We start from the raw sequence: 19170 nt of genomic DNA on the forward strand, positions 1-19170 counted from the left end.
CTCCTCACATGCCCCACCTTCCCTCATCCCCCATCACCAACCGCGGCGGAGTCTTACTGGGAGTCTCTTCTGACCAGCTCGTCCGCTCAAGACCAGCGCCGGATCATCTCCAGCGCTCACAGAAGGATTGCGCTCCAGGGGCTATCCTTCGCGTTGTAAGGGTGCCTCCTCCTCACATTGAGGAGGCATCCAAGTGCCATGTATGGGGCTTCGCCCCCACGATTTACATCATTGGCAATAAAAGTTTCCACCACCACCACAACAGTATTGCACCTTTGCAATCAATGAAACAATGTTCGATCGTTTCTGGAACATCATAAAGACGGCAATTTGCCGTGAACACAAAAATTCCCTTTTCTAGCCATGTTTTAACGGGCTATGTCTCGCTAAGTCGCCTATAAAAAATGACTTGGTACACGCTGAGAGGGGCATGCATATTACGTACTTTATGTTATGTTCCGTTACACAAAAATACAGAAATACATGCGCGGAGGGAAAAGCGCACAAATTAAATCCTTCTAATAACAAAAATTCTGGGGGTACTTTGACTGTCTGAAGTGCGTAGAGGCGAAAGCGTTTTCCGAAGCAATTTGACTGCCTCTGTGGCACTGGTGGCGTCACATATAATTGAGTACTAATTATTAAGTGATGACAAATCACTAATTAATGGTTAATTGCTGATTAACGCCTGAATACTAACTAACCTCTAGTTAATGACGCTTAAGCTTCGCCTTTAGGAGTGGAACGCGACAGCGTGTTGTAGCGCTGCCAGGGAGTCCACGGAACGCCACCACCCGTTCGGCGCGCTGCCTTGCCCTTTGAACGCAACGCTTCTTGAGGAAAGGAAATGGCGCAGTAATTCTGTCATCTCGGTGGACACCTGAACCGAACCGTAGAGGAAAGGAGGAAGTGCTAGTGAAAGTAGACAAAGAGGGTCCGTAATGAAGAAAATGAAAATTGTATTTGAGGAAAGGAAATTACGCAGTAACTGTCTCACATATCTCGGTGTACACCCGTCAAAATTCAGGGGGGCACTTTTTTGACCTAAAGTGTGGTCACTGATGTGTGGTTAAGATATTAAGGTTCGCCTCTAAGACTGGAACGCGACAGCGTCTTACAACGCTGCCAGGGAGTTCATAGAACGTCATCGCCCATTCGGTTCTATGCCTCGCCCGTCGGTAAATTGGTTTTGGAGGAAAGGAAATGTATCTGCCTCTCATATCTCGATGGACACCTAAACCTCGCCGGAAGGGAAGGGAGGAGGATGAGAGTGAGCGAAGACACCGTATTCAGTAGACGCGCCTTTGTTCATTCAAAACCATCGAGCTGGCATGGTGGAGTGGATAGCATGCTCGTCTCGCACGCCGAAGACCGGGGTTCGATTCCCGAGCTCGACCAATTTCCTACTCGGTTTTGTTAAGCATGAAATGCTTTTAGCTCCCGTTGTCGGCAGTGTGGTGACGTCACGCCGAGACCGAGAGCCATCATCCGGGCTCTGAAACGAGAACATCCAGGCACCGTACGAGACTTAACGAGATTTAACGAGACTCTCTAAGCCCCCCCCCCCCCCCCCTACGCGACCGGCATGCAAGCGCCGGTTGGTCTCCAAACGAGTCACAAAAAATAACTGCTGCCAGTGCCTTCTCAATGTTTATCAAGATATCAGTCGAGCTGTGCGTTTGATAATGCATAGAATTATAATTTCCGATTTCTAATAACGCGTGCAAAAAGCACATACATGCCACAATATTTAAGCATGAAATGCTTTTAGCTCCCGTTGTCGGCAGTGTGGTGATAGTCACGCCAAGACCGAGAGCCAACATCCGGGCACTGAATTCCACTCATCCGGGCACTGAAACGAGAACATCCGGGCACCGTACGAGATTTAACGAGACTCTCTAAGCCCTCCTACAGGACCGGCATACAAGCGCCGGTAGCTTCGCGCCGAACGGGTGGTGGCGTTCCTCCCTTCCTGTATGGTGCGGTTCGGGTGTCCACCGAGATGACAGAGAATTACTGCGCCATTTCCTTTCCTCAAAAAGCGTTTCGTTCAAAGGGCACCGCATCGCGCCGAACGGGTGGTGACGTTCCTCCCTTCCTGTACGGTGCGGTTCGGGTGTCCACCGCGATGACAGAGAATTACTGCTCCATTTCCTGCCCTCAAAAAATGTTGCGTTCAAAGGGCAAGGCATCGCGCCGAACGGGTGGTGGCGTTCCTACCTTCCTGTAAGGTGCGGCTCGGGTGTCCACCGAGATGGCAGGGAATTACTGCGTAATTTCCTTTCCTCAAAAAGTGTCGCGTTCAAAGGACGAGGCATCACGCCGAACGGGTGGTGGCGTTCCGCGGACTGCCTGGTAGCGCTACAACACGCTGTCGCGTTCCACTCCTAAAGGCGAAGCTTAAGCGTCATTAATTAGCAATTTATTAGTATTTAGTCATTAATCAGTCATTACACACTAATCAGTAATTTGTCATTACTTCGTCATGAATTATGTGTGACGTAATCCAGTGGTAACATCACCAGTGTCACATGCGCAAAGTGGTGCTGAAAACGCTTTCTCCTCTACGCACTTCGGATAGTTTCGAACGCGCTGCATATACATTCTTGTCAGGCCTGCGTCTCGTCGTGTCCGCGTGCGCTTCGCATTATGCCCGTAAACATTTCATGCTTACTCTACTCTAGCTCGGTTACGGGAGAGGCAGTTTTTATTTATATGGCCTGACTAAAAAGGTTAATTAGGCTAATTGGGTAATTAAGCAATTAACTAAGCTCAGTCCCACTTACTTTGAGCATCACGTACTATACGATCCCTTCAATTGGTTGCATGGTTACTAGCCAAAGTACAATTGGCCCCGTTTGAAATACGCGCACTGTGACGTCACGACCGTTTCGACCAATTGAAAAGCGTGACATTTCTGTCGACAACTGCTGCTTACAACGCTGAGACATTAAAGGCTTCCGCCTTAATAACGAATAAAACTGGAACAAGAAAACTAGGGTGGCAACACAAATACACCAACATATCAGCTCCTGGAGAGCCAATAGAGGCGAGGCTATTTAACCTTTCTGTAGAAGCGCCTTGCGTCTTTCGAAGTGACGCTACTCTCTGCTCTTCCCCTGCTTAAGAACATCTTATATGGCAATTCGCAGCTCAGTTTTATTCTTCGCGTTCCATTCCTTCGTGACAGTACAATCGTTTCGTCGACACTGAAAAAAGGAACTCGGCGGAGAAACGAACGAGCAGGAAATGAACAGGTAAATACACCCCATGCATGAAGCCCCACAAACACGGGAAGATCAGAAACATTAGAGGACACAATGAGGTTCGGTAAAACGTAAACTAAATTGACCTGCATGAATGCACGCACTATTCGCTGTGTAGTGTCATGGAAAAGCATGAAACGTTAAACTATCTCCCGGACATGTAGGTAGACTAAGTTAAGGCCGCCAGCGCTCAAGGGCCGGAAAAGGCTTATGAGGGCTTAACTTCCCAAAGCGACTCAGGCTATGAGGGACGCCGTGGCGAACAAATCCGGTAATTTCGACCACCTGGGGTTCTTTAACGTGCACTGACATCGCACAGTACACGGGCCTCTCGAATTTCGCCTCCATCGAAATTCGACCGTCGCAGCCGGGATGAAACCCGTGTTTATCGAGTCAGTGGGTTATCACGCCTCATAGATTCAAAAGACGAATCCCACACAAAAGTGGCGAAAATACTGCGAAAACGATGGATATAGTTATTGTGCACTGAATAATTTGAAGTACGTAGTAAATTTCAATGGCGAGGAGCAATTATAGGCGGTCACCCTGCCAAAAATTGAGAAACCATGGGGGACAAATCTCTGAGTATAGCGCTGAACAGTGGGCACGCGGTCATTTCAGTTATGTGTACTACGCTAAAAGGGACGTCAAGGTAGCTGCGGAGGATTACGTGTCCATTGCATACAAGCATATTCTGCAGGTATCGATCACAGCAGGTGTCGAACTCCACGAAGGGTTGTTGGTTCAAGCGTGTTAGAAGGGCGCGAACTGAACGCGTTGTGTGTACGACGGTAAAGTGTGTACTAATATCAGACAACGATTACTTGCAAAAAAGCTTGCCGAATCATCCAACGGCCACGTGATAAGTGCTACGTGAATAGGAATACTTGCAAAAAATAAAGTTCCTTGCGTTCCAATCCAAATTCATCCGAATTTATCCAAAGCAGCAGACTGCGGTTCTCTACAGTTTTTATTATTGTTTGACGAAGGTATAGATAAATAATTTGCGATCTCGCTCATTATTTCAAAAACTGATTTGTCGTCGCTACTGTACATACCGGGCATACTGCGCAAACCACGCTAGGCACCCATCACAAATAAAAAGCGCATATATGGCGGAAAATTTCTTAGCTTTTCCCGTTTCACTTCTATAAACAATTTAAAGGCAAAGCATAAGACTGTCAGCCCAGATCCGCTGTTGGCCGAGTGGTTTTGTCAAATCGCCGAGCTAATCATTGTGCCGAGAGGAGGTCATAAGCAACTACCTCGGAATGCAAAGGCTTCTTTCCTAGTGATAACTCTTCTCGCCTTGCAGGTGAAGTGCTGGAACCAAGGAAGTGGCTGCCAGTATTCCACGGCAGCTTCAGGAATCGTCCAGTATTATCTGCGGGAATGTGAACACCACTCCGTTTTATGTGCCCAGTGTTCGGCCACTGTGCTCTGCAGAGACGTGTGCGCGCATCTCAGGTCAGCCTGTTGCGACACTTCGAAGCCTCTCTCATCCGAATGCGAAGCTCCTCCAAGTCGAGTCGAAGAGACAGCGTTTTTGGCTTCTTTCAAAACCGCCTTTGCAAAGCAGGCGGATGCAATCACAGCGTGTTTGAGGCCGATGGCTCTCGATATAAGCGCTCAAGGGGACAGGTTAAGTGAAACATCCCACAGCACGAACGCACTGAAACAGGGACTGAGACAAGAACTAGCGGTTTCAACAAGAGAGGTTTGGTTTGGTATGTTAGGGCTTAACGTCCCAAACCGACTCAGGCTATGAGGGACACCGTAGTGAAGGGTTCCGGAAATTACCGACCGACTGGGGGGGGGGGGGGGGGGGCGGAGTTTTAATTACGGCTATTTAATAGAAACTAACGTCTGCCACGGCTGACAGTTTGTTCCTGAAAATATTTTGTTTAGAACTCTGCTTTCAACAATTTTTGAGAGTGTTGGCTGATATACCCGGTATGCCGGAATAAAGTATTGTTGGGCGAGTTGGTGCATGACGCAAGGGAACAGCGACGCAACTAATATAGCACGAGAGGTTTGGTTTATGGTTTGGTTTATGGAGTTTAACGTCCCAAAGCGACTAAGGCTATGAGAGACGCCGTAGTGGAGGGCTCCGAAAATTTCGACCACCTGGGGTTCTTTAACGTGCACTGACATCGCACAGTACACGGGCCTCGAATTTCTCCTCCAAAGAAATTCAGCCGCCGCGGCCGGGATCGAACCCGCGTCTTTCGGGCCAGCAGCCGAGCACCATAGCCACTGAGCCACCGCGGCGGCATATAGCACAAGAGAGATGCGCATGTGTCGTGTTCTTTTTTGCACTGTCTTAGTATAGCCGCTATTTTCTTACACGCGGTATGATCGTTTAGAAAATACATAAATGCATTTCTTGGAGGTTTACCTTGAATGAAATGTTAGTTACTACGGAACACACCTTTTTGGTCCAACACTAAGGTAGCGAATCGACAGGTGTGCAGTTTAAACAAGTTTTTTTTCCTCCTTATTTTCTATAACACGCCGGCGCATGTCCTTATTCCGTCGCCACGTGAGACAGTACTATACAAGCAAGCAGCCAATAACGTTTGCAGACCTATAGATTGCTGCTTGGCTCCTGTCTGCTTCTGGGCTTCAGTTTCAGTCATTACGATGGCGCTACCTACCCAGAGAAGGTTTCCTTCTATAACGAAAACTGTTTAATGGAAAAGACCGTTCTTCGTGATAACATCGGTAACATTCTTTACTCAAAACCACAAAAACCAATGACATATAGTACCCATCACGCATGCCTAAATACCTAAATCATCGTCGTTCTCCAGGCGCCGTAGAGACGCGAGAAAATCAAAGAAGTTCCCATTTAATCCGAATCTGGTCATCCACGACGTAGCCGCCACAGACAATCTATTAGTTTTGCCGATAGAGGTCGACTGTAACACCAGCCGTTCTGAGATTCCGAAGGCCTTTGGCAAGCGCATGTAGCACGATATCCTTTCGCATTAAGCACAAGTTCCGTGCCTTCTTCTGGATGCATGATGGTCAGCCTCATTTTGTGCTCGAAGGGCCACTGAACAACATCATCCATATCCCCCTTGTGCAAACAGAATGCAAGATACAATTTTACAGAACCACTGTCTTTCCTAAAGGTCACTCCAGGCGTCACACAGTAACCGCGTAAGTACACTTGCTGACTGAAGTAGACATCCCAGCCATTTTTCAACGCAGTTTCTTCAAGGGACTTGACACCTTTTGCAAAGTACTCGACGCATGACGCATTCAATTTAACGTATCGAAGAACTGCCTTGATATTCTCCAGAGTTTTCTCACTGTTTTCTTTCACGGCCGCCGTGCTTTCTTTTACGGCGAGTGAGTTCTGCTTAAGGCTGGCTAGGTTCTCCCTGCATGTTGTTGCCGCAGCTAACTCCCCCATTCCTTGGGACAAGCTGTCGATATTAGCTCTCAGTGCTTCTGCGACTTCACGGTGGATGTTCCCGAAAATTGCTTGATTTCGGGCGTGCTCATCTCTTACTATTTCTTGTAAAGTGTTGATACCATGAGACAGCTCGCTGAGCCTGTCAGACTGTACCTTAGTATCGCTGCTCAAGCGCTCAAGGTACGCTTTCATTTCTCCGGCCACATTCTCCAGCAAACCATTGAATGACGTCGAAATCGCAGTCTCACTCGTGTAGCTCGCCTGTCGTTCGGATTCCGGTGCTTGAGTCTTCGTCAGTGGGCTGCAGCCTGACTTCAGATGTCCGCAAGTCTCACTGCAGAGGACTACAGCCGAGCATACGGGGCAGTTGGTTGAGTGGTATTGGCATTCACTCCGAAAGTGCGTGCAGATCTGTGCAGCCGTCATCACATGGCCGCAGCCGTCATCACATGGCCGCAGCCGCTGTCTTTGTTCCAGCACATTACCTGAAAGAAAAAAAGGAAACAATCGAGGCTAAATAACTTCGAAAGCACTGCAGTCTGCTGCTTTGGAGAAATTCGAAACCAAGTCATCTTATGTCACGTGATTTTTTTATGACGCCAACTTTTTTTATACTTAACTTGTCACGTGACTTTTTCATGACGTCAACTTTTTGCAAGTCATCTTACGTCACGTGAGAGACTGTTATATACGGTAACTTCGTTTATCCTGATTCTAGCTACGGCATACTACGACACTTCATTATATCCGGTTTCCAGTTACGACATACTTCGATACTTCGTTACATCAGGTATGTTCGTTATATCCGGTTTCCAGTTACGACATACTACGACACTTCGTTTTAACCGCTGTTACAAGTCATCCTATGACACGTTACATTACAGTACTTTATATCAGGTTTCTTGTTACGACAAACTTCGATACTTCATCATATCCGGTATGGTCGTTGTATCCGGTTACTAGTTACGACATACTACGACATTCGTTACATCCAGGGTTTAGTAACTATCACTACGACGTACTATGTCGGCGTCCAATTTTATAACCTTCACCACACTTACGAGACGACTATGACGTCACTCGGCTTCCGGTGCCGTGGTCTGCGGACAATATCTGATGACAGATTCTGCGGACAAGTTTTCGTCTGGTGAGCCATATAATACGTTTGCATTAATAAAAACGTAGCCATCCCAAAGGCACATTCAAGAGTTGCATGTTGCGATTGCCTTTTGTTGAGCTCCTTTATTTTTTAGCTTAGACATGACGGCTAAATAGAGTGATAGACAATCTCAATGCCGGCAGAGCTTCTTACAGTGACAGAAATAGCAAAAATTTTGAAAAAAAAAATCACTATCTATACGACATAGGCGTGTTAACGGTCCTCTGTAAGCGAATGCTAGTGGAAACCATTTAGCTATTAGCTGAAGCTTTTCAGCAGATGACTATTCATTTTTCTGCTGGCATCTTTTTTAAAATCCCTCTGTCAGAGGGTAAGACCGATCTTTTTTATTTATCTGATCAAAGCCCGTAGCACTTCCATTTTGTGTCGGGAACGATGAATGTATCCTCTATGAAACTTCCCCCCATGCCATTAGCCACAGTCGAAGCCCATGACTACAATAAAAGGGGTTCTTGGAGGCCGTGAAACATAGCTGGCTGGACGTTTTCCACTTCGCCTATTTCTGTTGCAACAAGCGACCTCCGGCATACTTACTACCAATCAAAGGGGGCGTAATCAGAAAGCACTCACGTGCTCTGATCGGATACACGCTCATATGCGAAGAACAGGATCCTTAACGCTGACGCAATGCTGATTCGGTGGAATTTTCCTGCAGAAATTTTTGCTGCCCAGGCTTCGTGTACTCATGGAATCCGCTTCCTGGCCACCGGAAAGGGACGGTTGCATCTTGCGCTAAAATACATAATACAGAAGGTTTTTTTCTAAGTGGCCAAATGAAGAAACCGAGACTAAATGGCCCATATGTCTTTCGCATGCAAATATTATAAAAACGAAATGGGGCAAGTAAACAGCATTTTAAAACCTATAAATTAAGATGAATAGCATTACGGTTGCTCCCGTTAACAAAATTCAGCCTTTCTCTAGCTTTCTCTGAAGCTGGATTTGGCTTGTTCTAAAAACATACCTGTCATATCCTTGCTTTGCACATTCACACATTTGTCACTTGCAAATACACACTTCCTCCTGTGAATATGCAACTGGCGACCACAACCGGCAACGGGCTATCACAGCGGTTCTTCCGCCCCTTCCATGATCTGCATATTGTTTAGATGGGGGTTTAACGTCCCAAAGCGACTCGGGCTATTAGGAGCGCCGTAGTGAAGGGGTCCGGAAATTTTGACCATTTGGGATTCTTAACCTGCACTGACATCGCACAGTACACGGGCCTCTAGAGTTTCGCTCCCATCGAAATTCGACCGCCGCAGCCGGGATCGAACTCGCGTCTTTGGGGTCAGCAGCCGAGTTCCATAACCTCTGATCCATCGCGGCGGCCCATGATCCTCTTAAACGTGCTGAACATTGGGAGTTTGAACGAGTCTTTAGCTTACTTTTTATTCTCAAGAACGCCGAGCAATACCGGCAGCAGTGGATATTCGACGAAGATCAGAAGTGCATTTTTTTTCCTGGGCAAACGCACGTGTCAAGAAGCTATCAGGGGCTTCGCATCAGGAATCAGGACCGGCACTTTTTCAGGCACATACGGGCCGTCGGATCAGATAGGTCGCTTGAACGATTTTGGTCAATTCGTTACGGTTACCGAGCTCCAAGCAAGCGGCTAGCTACCGCGACAAATCCACCAAAACCAGTCGACGTCCGCGATAGGGACGTGTTAGTATGTCTTTACTGGCTCAGTCGACAGCCGGAAAACAGGTTCGCATTGCCAGCCGCCAAGTACGGTCGCGTCAACACACTGGTGGTGTCGTCAATCGCAGCAATTTTCAGAGGCATCTTGCCTACATGCATCCTTACTGTCCACATACTTTCCCCTATGTAATAGCCTCTTCTAGAGGGCCTTTAGGGGCAACTTGAATAAATAAATAAATAAAGTGGAATTCCGCGGGTTCGATTCCAGCCCCGGTGGTCGGATTTCGATGGAGGTGAAATCCTAGAGGCCCGTGTACTGTGCGATGTCAGTGCACGTTAAAGAACCCCCAGGTGGTCGAAATTTCGGGAGCCCTTCACTACGGCGTCCCTCATAGCCTGAGTCTCTTTGGGACGTTAAACTCCTGTAAACCATAAAGCACCAAAGTAGAATCCATCACTCAGTTGTAAAAGGAAGTTAAAGCAACGTCGCCTAGAGAAAGTGCTCATTACGCACAAATTTCGTGACTACGTAGCAACTAGGTAAAGCTCCCTATAATGCACCTGACTGAGGCTTGTGCAGCCGTACGTGAAAATACCAAATGAAAAAACAGCACTGCAACACAGGGACAAAAAACAGACAAGCATCGCCATGATGTTTCCTTGACATTTCGCACTACTTTCCCTTTCTATATTCGCCAGATCAGCAAGAAAATACGAGAAACCATTCGTTTCATTAGAAACTTGAACAATCATGCTGGCATTCGTAACCAGGATGTTCAAGGAGCATATATAAGAGTACTGAAAAATATCTACAACGGTTCCAAAGCCTCCATAGCCTAACAAGGAAAAGGGGTCAGGTAAGAAGAGTCGATCTCTCCAGTAATATTCACCGCGTGTTTACACTCAGTAATGAGAGAACTGGATTGGGAAGAGTCGTATATTAAAGCTCATACAGAATACTTCAGCAATCTCCGGTTTGCTCATGAACTTGCCTTGAGAAGTTCCGAACTGCAAAACATGATCGAGGACTTAGACAGCCAAGACAGTGGGTCGAAAGTTAGTAAGAAGTGTAAATAAATGTTCAGCAGTGTCGCAAAGAAAAAGCAATGCTTACAATAGGCAGTGTAGCATTGGGAGTGGTAAGGAAAATGTGTCTGCTTACGACCTGTAGTTGCCACATATCTCGACCACGTGAGTGAAATATTAGAGGGGGGGGGGGGCCCTCTCCGGTTTATCTTTTTACCAAAATATGTCAAGAGTAATGCAAGAGTGGCTGTATATGACCGGTGCTAACCTATGGGGCAAAAACGGGGAGTCTAACGAAAAGGATTGAGCTGAAGTGGAGGACAGCGCAGGGAGGCGTGGAAAGGAAAATCACACGTGTAGCATTAAAACGACAGGAAGCGAGCTGAAGGAGTCAGGAAACAAACTCGAGTTAATCACATTCTAGTCCAAAACAAGAAGAAGAAATAGGTATACGGGCAGGGCATGCAATGCGAAGGCAAGACAGCCGATGATCCCGTAATGTAACGGAGTGCCTTCCACGAAAAGGCAAGCGTAGGAAGGGGTGTCAGGGAGCCAGGTGTGCAGATGAGGTTAGGAAGTTTGCGGGGATAGGGTGGCCGCAGTTGGCAAAGGACAGCTTTAATTGGAGAGACATGGGAGAGGTCTTAGCCCTGCAGCGGATGTAGCTACGTTGATGATGACGAACCAACCACTAGTTAGAGCGCTTAATCTTGAGATATCGATGGGCACACTGAACGCATTCCGCTAGTCAGAATGCGCATCGAATAGGACGAGCCAGTAACACTTCCGAAATACCGTTCACTATGGCACACATTCGCGACAGCCAGTTACACGCCTACAGTCGGCTAATGCTTGTGCGACGTCTTCACACTACGTGACCGCAGCTCCAAAAAGAAAGCAAAAAGGTGGTTTTGAGCCAGCGGTGGGTTTTCTAACTTTCGCTAGGAACTGTTCAAGGACGAAGGAAAATACCGCAGCAATCCACTGTTTATCCTCACTCAGTGCTTACCAGCCTTTTAAGCAGTTCATCGGATGGGAACTCCTTCCAGTCGACGTCCTCTTCCTCATATCTCCGTTCGTCCCGCGGGCAGATGCGGGCGCCGTCCTCGGCGCACTGGTCGTAACAGGAGTCGCACAGGGCGTGCATGCAGGGTAGCAGTACCGTCCACTTCCGCACAAGTCCACAGACGCTGCATACTCGATACTCGGGAAGAGGCTTGACGAATTCCAAAGGTCTCCAGTCGAGTTCCGTGGAAAAACCGACGAGTGTGTACCGCATACTCCCCGGAAGCATCGCTCACCGTTCTTTGTTGCTGCGCCGTAGGCACCCGCAGAGCCGTAACCACTGCAGCCGAGTGTGCCCGTCATCTATCTCTTCACCCACCGTCGCTAAGGCTGCAATCACTGGGCTGCTAGGACTGTGCTGTGTAGCTTGTGGCAGTAACACGTCTTAGCAAGGTCTATTGTCCTGGAAAGAGGAGTGGCCAGTGCACTACCATCCTACTTGTTTCTTCGCTCACTTACTGAAATGAGCAACCGGTGAGATTTGTTGTAAAAAAAGATGAAAAGCAAAGGCTGCTTTTTGCCTGTAACAACGGTGCTGTGGCCGTTATCATTTGTGACAGTGTTCCTATCTTAACTGCTGTACTCATAGCACGGTATGCTTCGCACTGGACGGCTAGCACCGAGTTTTATCTTCTCTTGTACTGTGGATCCCCGATTTTAAAAAAAATACCCATATAAAGCAGAAGTGTAATGAAGAGTGGCTATAACTTTTTTTTCTACGTTAGAGGGAGAGGCTGCATCTCGGCGTTTTTTTTGCAGCAGCGAACACTAACAAGAAAGAAGTTCGGGAGAACACTGCACATTATACTTTCTTAACCATGAAGGCATTTTTGCATAGTCCAGGAGAAGTGGGCAACGTGCCGGTTGCATATACATGTACACCTCGGCAGGTTGCCCACAGCCCGTCGCGGTGTGGTTACGCCTCTCGGCTGCTGACCCGAAAGACGCGGGTTCGATCCCGGCCGCGGCGGTTGAATTTCGATGGAGGCGAAGTTCTAGAGGCTCGTGTGCTGTGCGATGTCAGTGCGCGTTAAAGAACCCCAGGTGGTCCAAATTTCCGAAGCCCTTCACTACGGCGTCTCTCACAGCCTTAGTCACTTTGGGACGTTGAACCCTACTAAACCAAACCAAGGTTGAGCGCAACTCGATGGACAGGTGGGCAGCTTGCCATAAAAGAGGCTTCAGGCAAACAGAAAAAAAACAGACAGAGAGACAAATGCACAACGGCTGAATGCGGGGAACGACCACTATTAGTGCTAACGCACTAAAACAATTTTATTAAGCTTGTAATGTACTAGCTATGTAAGCCCAGTAGTCTAAAATGGCGTCCTTGTCAAATCAGTGAAAATCTTGCGGCAGTCGCTAAGTGCGACTGATATAGTTCAGCATGAGCGGCCGTGTTCAGACAGATGGAAGCAAAATTGAAAAGTACGCGTGTTGTGTACGAATTCTCAGCATGTGTACCTGGAACCAATCCGGAGGCCTTCAATTCGGTGTGCTTAATAGCTAATGTACACTTACTTGATGATTGTCTGAAGTTTCGGTAACCTGCTCACCGTGACATATATGAACAGGGAAACGTGCCTGTAGTGACCATAAAAATGATACGGTTAGTATTTTTCGATGGTCTTATTAGAAACAGGAGCCATAAGACAAGGTGACGAGACAGCAGTTGCGGCATAATCTCTGGCAGTGGCAGATAGGCACGTGTCCGTTACAGTCGACATCTGTAGAACAAGGAAGCAAATTGAGGCGCTTATAACCACCCTCCCATCTGCAGTCTTGTTGGCGAAAGCCTAGCAAGCGGTATCCTGGAGAAAACAGATGCAAGAAAAGAGCATGCTTCGAAGCTACAGATAGAATTGCGTTTCTCTTCTATATATTGAAATCGATGTGGCGTTTACTACGCCGAACTCAGAGCAACAAGACAACAGAAGAACTCCCGAGGGAAGCACCATTATCCACGCACAGGAGAGAATACGGCCAATATACGGCCGGCTTCAGCAACCGGTAGCATAATTTCAATAACGAGCATTCCGACAGAAATACCGTCATAAACAGTTCATTTTACATTATGCGTTCGTCGTAAACGCTGAGTAGGCGGTGTCGGACTAAGCTTTCAGTCTGCTAAAACACGGTTTTCAATAAACGAACAAATGAGTCGACAGAAGAAGCTGAACTTATTTTATCCTAGGTAGCCACGCGCTTTGATCCGCAGGAACTGCAGCTTACGCCCCCGTCAAAGAACACACTTGTCTATTCTTCAATAGTAGGGAAGGATACAATCGCTGGGATATCAGCTGCCTCTTCGTCATCGCACGGCGTAGCTGTTGTTGTTGTTGAGGACAACAACAACAACAGCTACGCCGTGCGATGACGAAGAGGCAGCTGATATCCCAGCGATTGTATCCTTCCCTACTATTGAAGAATAGACAAGTGTGTTCTTTGACGGGGGCGTAAGCTGCAGTTCCTGCGGATCAAAGTTCCTGCGGAAGATGCCTCCTGAGAGCATGCAGTACACGTTGGTGGGATTTTCCCCGGAGCTGGACGGGCGGCCCCTGCACTTTCTCAAGCCTCTTCCACCGAACAGAGTTTGCGGGGCGTGTGGATTGGTGCGCCCGAAGACGGCGTTGCTTCCATGCGGCCACGCGCTGTGCGAGCCCTGATTCCTGCAGTGCAGTGAAAAATGCCTACAGGTCTGTCCGCTGGACGGCTACGAGAGCGTGGACGAAGACGTCATCTGGGTGGACTACCCTGCCGACGAGCTGTTGAGAAGAGAGGTGGGCAGTAATCCTTCCCTATTCGAGAGTATCTTGGCGTGTAAGGTGTTGATGTGCTCCAAAACGAAAATGTCAGTGGAAATGTTTAACAAGCAGCGCATGTACGCGAGCTGAGGCGTGTGTGGTGAAATGAAGGTATGGCATGTGGTTGCTTTGGTTCATGGGGGTTTAACGTCCCGAAGCGACTCACGCTACAAGGGACGCCGTAGTGAAGGGCTTCGGAAATTTCGACCACCTGGGGTTCTTTAACGTGCACTGACATCGCACAGCACACGGGCCTCTGGAATTTCGCCCCAACCGAAAATCGACTGACACAAACGAGATCGAATCGGCGTCTTTAGGGTCAGCAGCCGAGTGTCATAACGACTGAGCCATCGCGACACCTGGGGCATATGCTATGTGGGGTTTAATTACGTACCACTAGCTGCTCACCATGGTGTCAGACACCCAGAACGACTATGTTTAAACGAGTCGTGCACAACATGCTAGTTTTTTTGCAATGCCTATACTGTTTCGTATGTTGTTGGGATTGCACTGCGCCATCACGTACGAAAATGTTTTCATTTTATAATGATTATTTGTGTTCAATGTTGTCTGTCATTCTATTCTGTGTTTCCTTTCGGTCATAAGCAGCCATTGTCAGACGCTTGGAATTTTTTGTCTTTTTAAGAGGGCAGGCCTTAGTCAGGTATTTTGTAACGCCTTTTGCCTGCTCCTCCTTGGCTAACTTTTCCACTGTTAGCCAAAAATTCAACATTTAAAATAAAATAAAAAAGTGGCGCATTGCTTACAAGGGACGCGCACTACGCGCAGCATAGGTACTTCTGTCAAGGAATGCCATGTCGCGAAACTACTACGTGCTTCAGACTTGTAAAGCCCCTTCCTAGGTGGTCTGTTCAGTGTAAATTCAACTGATTGAATGAAGATACGAGTAGCTTTCCTGTAAGGATATGACCTGCTTTACAAGAGCTGAAGATTTATTCTCGTTGCTGCTGTCGTATCTTATCCACAAGCACAAGATGATTACATTTGAGGCACGTCATCGAAGAACACCTTATCAGCGACTTGCTATCCATGCCTCATGAGGATTCGAACGCTGAGTGTTGATAAATTTGCCGTCAGACGCAGTATAGAGGCTCACGGTCCTCGGCAGAAAAATCCATCGTATATGTGTGGTTTTTCAAGACGTGTTATGCTTCAATGACTGAGAGCACGGTCACGAAGTTCGCGAGCCATTTTTTTTTTCCGCGACTGAAAACATTCTGAAGAAGTTCGCAAACCATTATAGCCAGCCTATAGGAAGGCAACGGTAGCACGGTGTGGTCGGTTTGCAGTGCACGATAGCATGCGGCTCATCATATTCACCGCTTGGATGCAGAAAGCGTTGAAAAAATGCACGACGCATTGTCACACATTGCCATTGTCACTGGCTACATGGCGCCAAAATACAGTCGCTTCCGAGGAACTTGCAGGCAAAGCAACTTCCCCAGTGCACTAACTCGTCAAAATAGCCAAAAGTTTTGGGCTACAGCGCGAACGGTAACACCGCTTTCGAAATTCTCAAAACTGGTTTGGTTTGGTTTGATTTGGTTTGGTTTGGTTTATGGGATTTAACGTCTCAAAGCGACTGGGGCTATGAGGGACGCTGTAGTGAAGGGCTCCGGAAATTTCGACCACCTGGGGCTCGAAATTTCCGGAGCCCTTCACTACGGCATCTCCCATAGCCTCAGTCGCTTTGAGACGTTAAATTCCATAAACCAAGCCAAACCAATCCAGTATGGTTATTACGTACAGTGCACTACACGCCACTCAGTAATAATGAATGTAGCAGTAATAGTTAAAAACGCAACTATTGAATATTAGTTAACAATCCTGCTAATTAGCACGTCTTCGCTGTTTTCTCATGTACTACACCGCATACATTGCTATGCCGAAAAAAATCACTGTTATAACTCATCAAGGCTTTTTTTAAGAAATTCTTAAGACTTAGGTGAAACACCCTATACATAGGCTGGCTTCTACATGCAAAGTGTTGCACTATTTTTGCAGGTGAAGTGCTGGAACCAGGGTACAGGCTGCGACTATGTGGCCCCTGCTTCGCGGATTGCCCAACATTTCCAGCGCGATTGCGGGCACCATGCCATTCATTGTCCCAAGTGTTCTGCCACCGTTCCGTGCTGCAGCCTTATCCTTCACCTGAAACATGGATTTTGCAACTCGTCAGCTCCTCCAACCGCGGACAACGATGGACAATCAGATTACAGGAACGCCACAGCCTTTGATTCTTCTCTGAAAGAAACACTTGAAAAACAAATGCAAGGAGTACAAGACTATCTTGAGCTAATAGTGTTCGATGTTAAAGCACACGGTGAGAGACTGAACCAGATTTCCCATGCGATAAGCGGCTTCAGAGATTCTAGACAACGCGAAGCTATGGCTGAAGCTGGGGAACTCCGTGACTGTTTCACACAAATAATGTCTAAAGTGGATGCCTCTAAAGAAGAACTAAAGGGATTTTTGGCAAAAATGAGTTGTACACTTAACTTCTCCGAAACCATAAACAGAGTTGAGAAATCGCTGAAGGATGAAATGGCATATATAGCCAGCCAAACTCGGGACAAGTTGTCAGAGACGGCAACTGCTATCGAAGCAGCAAACGGTAAAGCGCAAGAAAATAATGCGTTTAGTGAGAAGACCCTGGATGAAGTCAGAAGCATAGTGAGACAAATTCACCTAGGCCGAGGGCTCTGCGTATTTGTTGTGAAGAATGTCAAGTCGCTCGAGGAGACTGCAACGAAGAAACGCGTTGCTAGATACGAGAGCGAGCAGGTCTACCTAAGCGGCTACAACTTGTCGCTTGGGGTCCGCCTCATCGCATACGAAGAGTCGCTGAAAATGGACGCTCTGCTCCGCTTGTATAAGGGAAACATGGACGACAGTGTGCAGTGGCCGTTTGACCACACTGTCAAGCTCTACGTGATGCATCCAAAATATGGTGCAGGTCGCCTGTTCGAGGTCAAAGGTGATCCTACTTTACCATGTTTTCAGAGGCCAACAACATGCAGTAACGTCGCTTGGTACTTTCCTCTGGAGTCGCTAAGCCTCGAAGATCTCATCCGAGAAGATTACGTGGAAGGTGATCAGCTGCGTGTAATGCTCGAGCTCCTCGATTGATTTAAAACTTTTTTTTTGAGGGGGGGGGGGAGGGGTGGCCGGAGCAGAAGCAACTTGTGATGAGCACCATCTGTGGATTTTGTGATTTTGCCGAAACGTTACAATACTCTTTCAACCGTTTGGTGAAACGTACCCATGCTTGTAAGATCTTTACTTCTGATGTTTTAATAAAAAATGGGTTCACTCATAGATTTCTGTTGAACGTAATGAAATATTAAGGCGAAAGCCTTTAGAGCCTCATCGTTGTCGACAGAAGGTTGTAAGCACAGCTGTCACGCTTTTCGGTTGGTCGAAATGGTTATGACGTCAGAGTGCGCGGATTCGAAGTAACAAGGTCACCCACGGATGCCTGGCGCCCCCTCTTGGAGTAGAAGACAACTAATAAAATATAGTTGTCGTCTGTTTCGACAGGTGACGTAAGGCATACGCAAAACAGAGCGCCAGGAAAGGCTTCCGCCTTGCAGCACTCTAGGCAGCAAAAGTGCCCCCTGAATTTTTGAAAAAACATTAATCACTTTTGTAGCTTTTACAGTGTTTCAGACCGATAGCTCTATTCTATGCGCCAACCCCGCTCACCAACATGTGACCTGTCCGCTACGAACGAATGACCTTCAGCGAAGACAAGGTCAAATGCACCTAGCAAAAAGAAAGATGTTGACTAGCCGCTAGTTCTATGCTGAGCCGGGCTAACATAGTATCTTAATCAAATTCGAGCATGAGGAACACGATGGTGGTAGACATAATTTAGGCGGCCAACCCGCAGATTTGACCCACCCTTTCCCACAATTCGACCTCGAAATAACGGTACCAAAAATCAATGTCTAACCTAACCACATGTCTAGCTTGTGTCGAGTACAACTGAGCTGTACCAATTACGCGGTTCGTATATAATTACACTTAGTCAACTGTGACTAAAAACTAAACCTTATGCTAGAATGTCAAGTCAAATCGTCCGCTAGCTTATGTCGAGTACAATTGCACTGTACTAATTACACATCTTAATTACCGTTTAGTTAATTGTACCAAATAACTGAAATTTACGCTACAACGTCGTTATACATCGTTGGATAACTTATATCGAGTACAATTACTGTCTACTAATTACACGTTGTGAATACGCGTAATTACTGTTAATCCGTTCCTTGTGACTAAAACTTGAACTTTTTGTGAACTTTATCATACGAGTCACCATATATCGTTATATAGGTTCTCTCGAGTACAATTACATATACGAATTACACTTATTCATTAATTACCGCTAATTAGTTAATTGTGACTAGAAATTGAACTTTACGCTACAATGACGACTCAAATGCGTTAAAAAGGTCCCGACAAGTACAATCCGAAAATGTATATCATCTTCCAGCTATCGCTCAATAATGGGGGCAAGCAGGATTAAACCCCTGACTTTTTTTTGTTCCGGTGATGTTGCCATTTGTTTTTTCTGTAACCGTTGGCACTCAGCCATTGTAAACCAAGCTGGATACTGCTCTGCTAACATGTGTAATGGGTATTGCACCCGAAGTAGATCGCACTTAGCGTAGTTGCAGTGTTGAAGCGTTCGTCACACGACAAACTAAATTAAATTCGTACATGGCCCCAATCGGCTCA

At 47.0% G+C, this 19170-nt stretch overlaps 1 protein-coding gene and 1 pseudogene across 1 annotated transcript; one reads left to right on the plus strand and one right to left on the minus strand.

The window, feature by feature from the left end:
• Window positions 1-6132: 6132 nt before the first annotated feature.
• Window positions 6133-8490, minus strand: LOC149329649 (uncharacterized). Its single transcript, XM_089559280.1, has 2 exons — window positions 8441-8490; window positions 6133-7175 (listed from the first exon to the last, which is right to left on the minus strand). Exons 1-2 carry the CDS (start codon window positions 8463-8465, stop codon window positions 6133-6135), a joined length of 1068 nt encoding a protein of 355 aa, XP_089415406.1. The 5' UTR covers window positions 8466-8490.
• A 5610-nt stretch (window positions 8491-14100) lies between these two features.
• LOC149329650 (TNF receptor-associated factor 6-like) lies at window positions 14101-17559 on the plus strand (annotated as a pseudogene).
• The last annotated feature ends 1611 nt before the right edge of the window (window positions 17560-19170 follow it).

The sequence above is a fragment of the Amblyomma mixtum genome, chromosome 9 (assembly GCF_055824585.1).
Source record: "Amblyomma mixtum isolate Tamu chromosome 9, ASM5582458v1, whole genome shotgun sequence".
Classification (NCBI taxonomy): Eukaryota; Metazoa; Arthropoda; class Arachnida; order Ixodida; family Ixodidae; genus Amblyomma; species Amblyomma mixtum.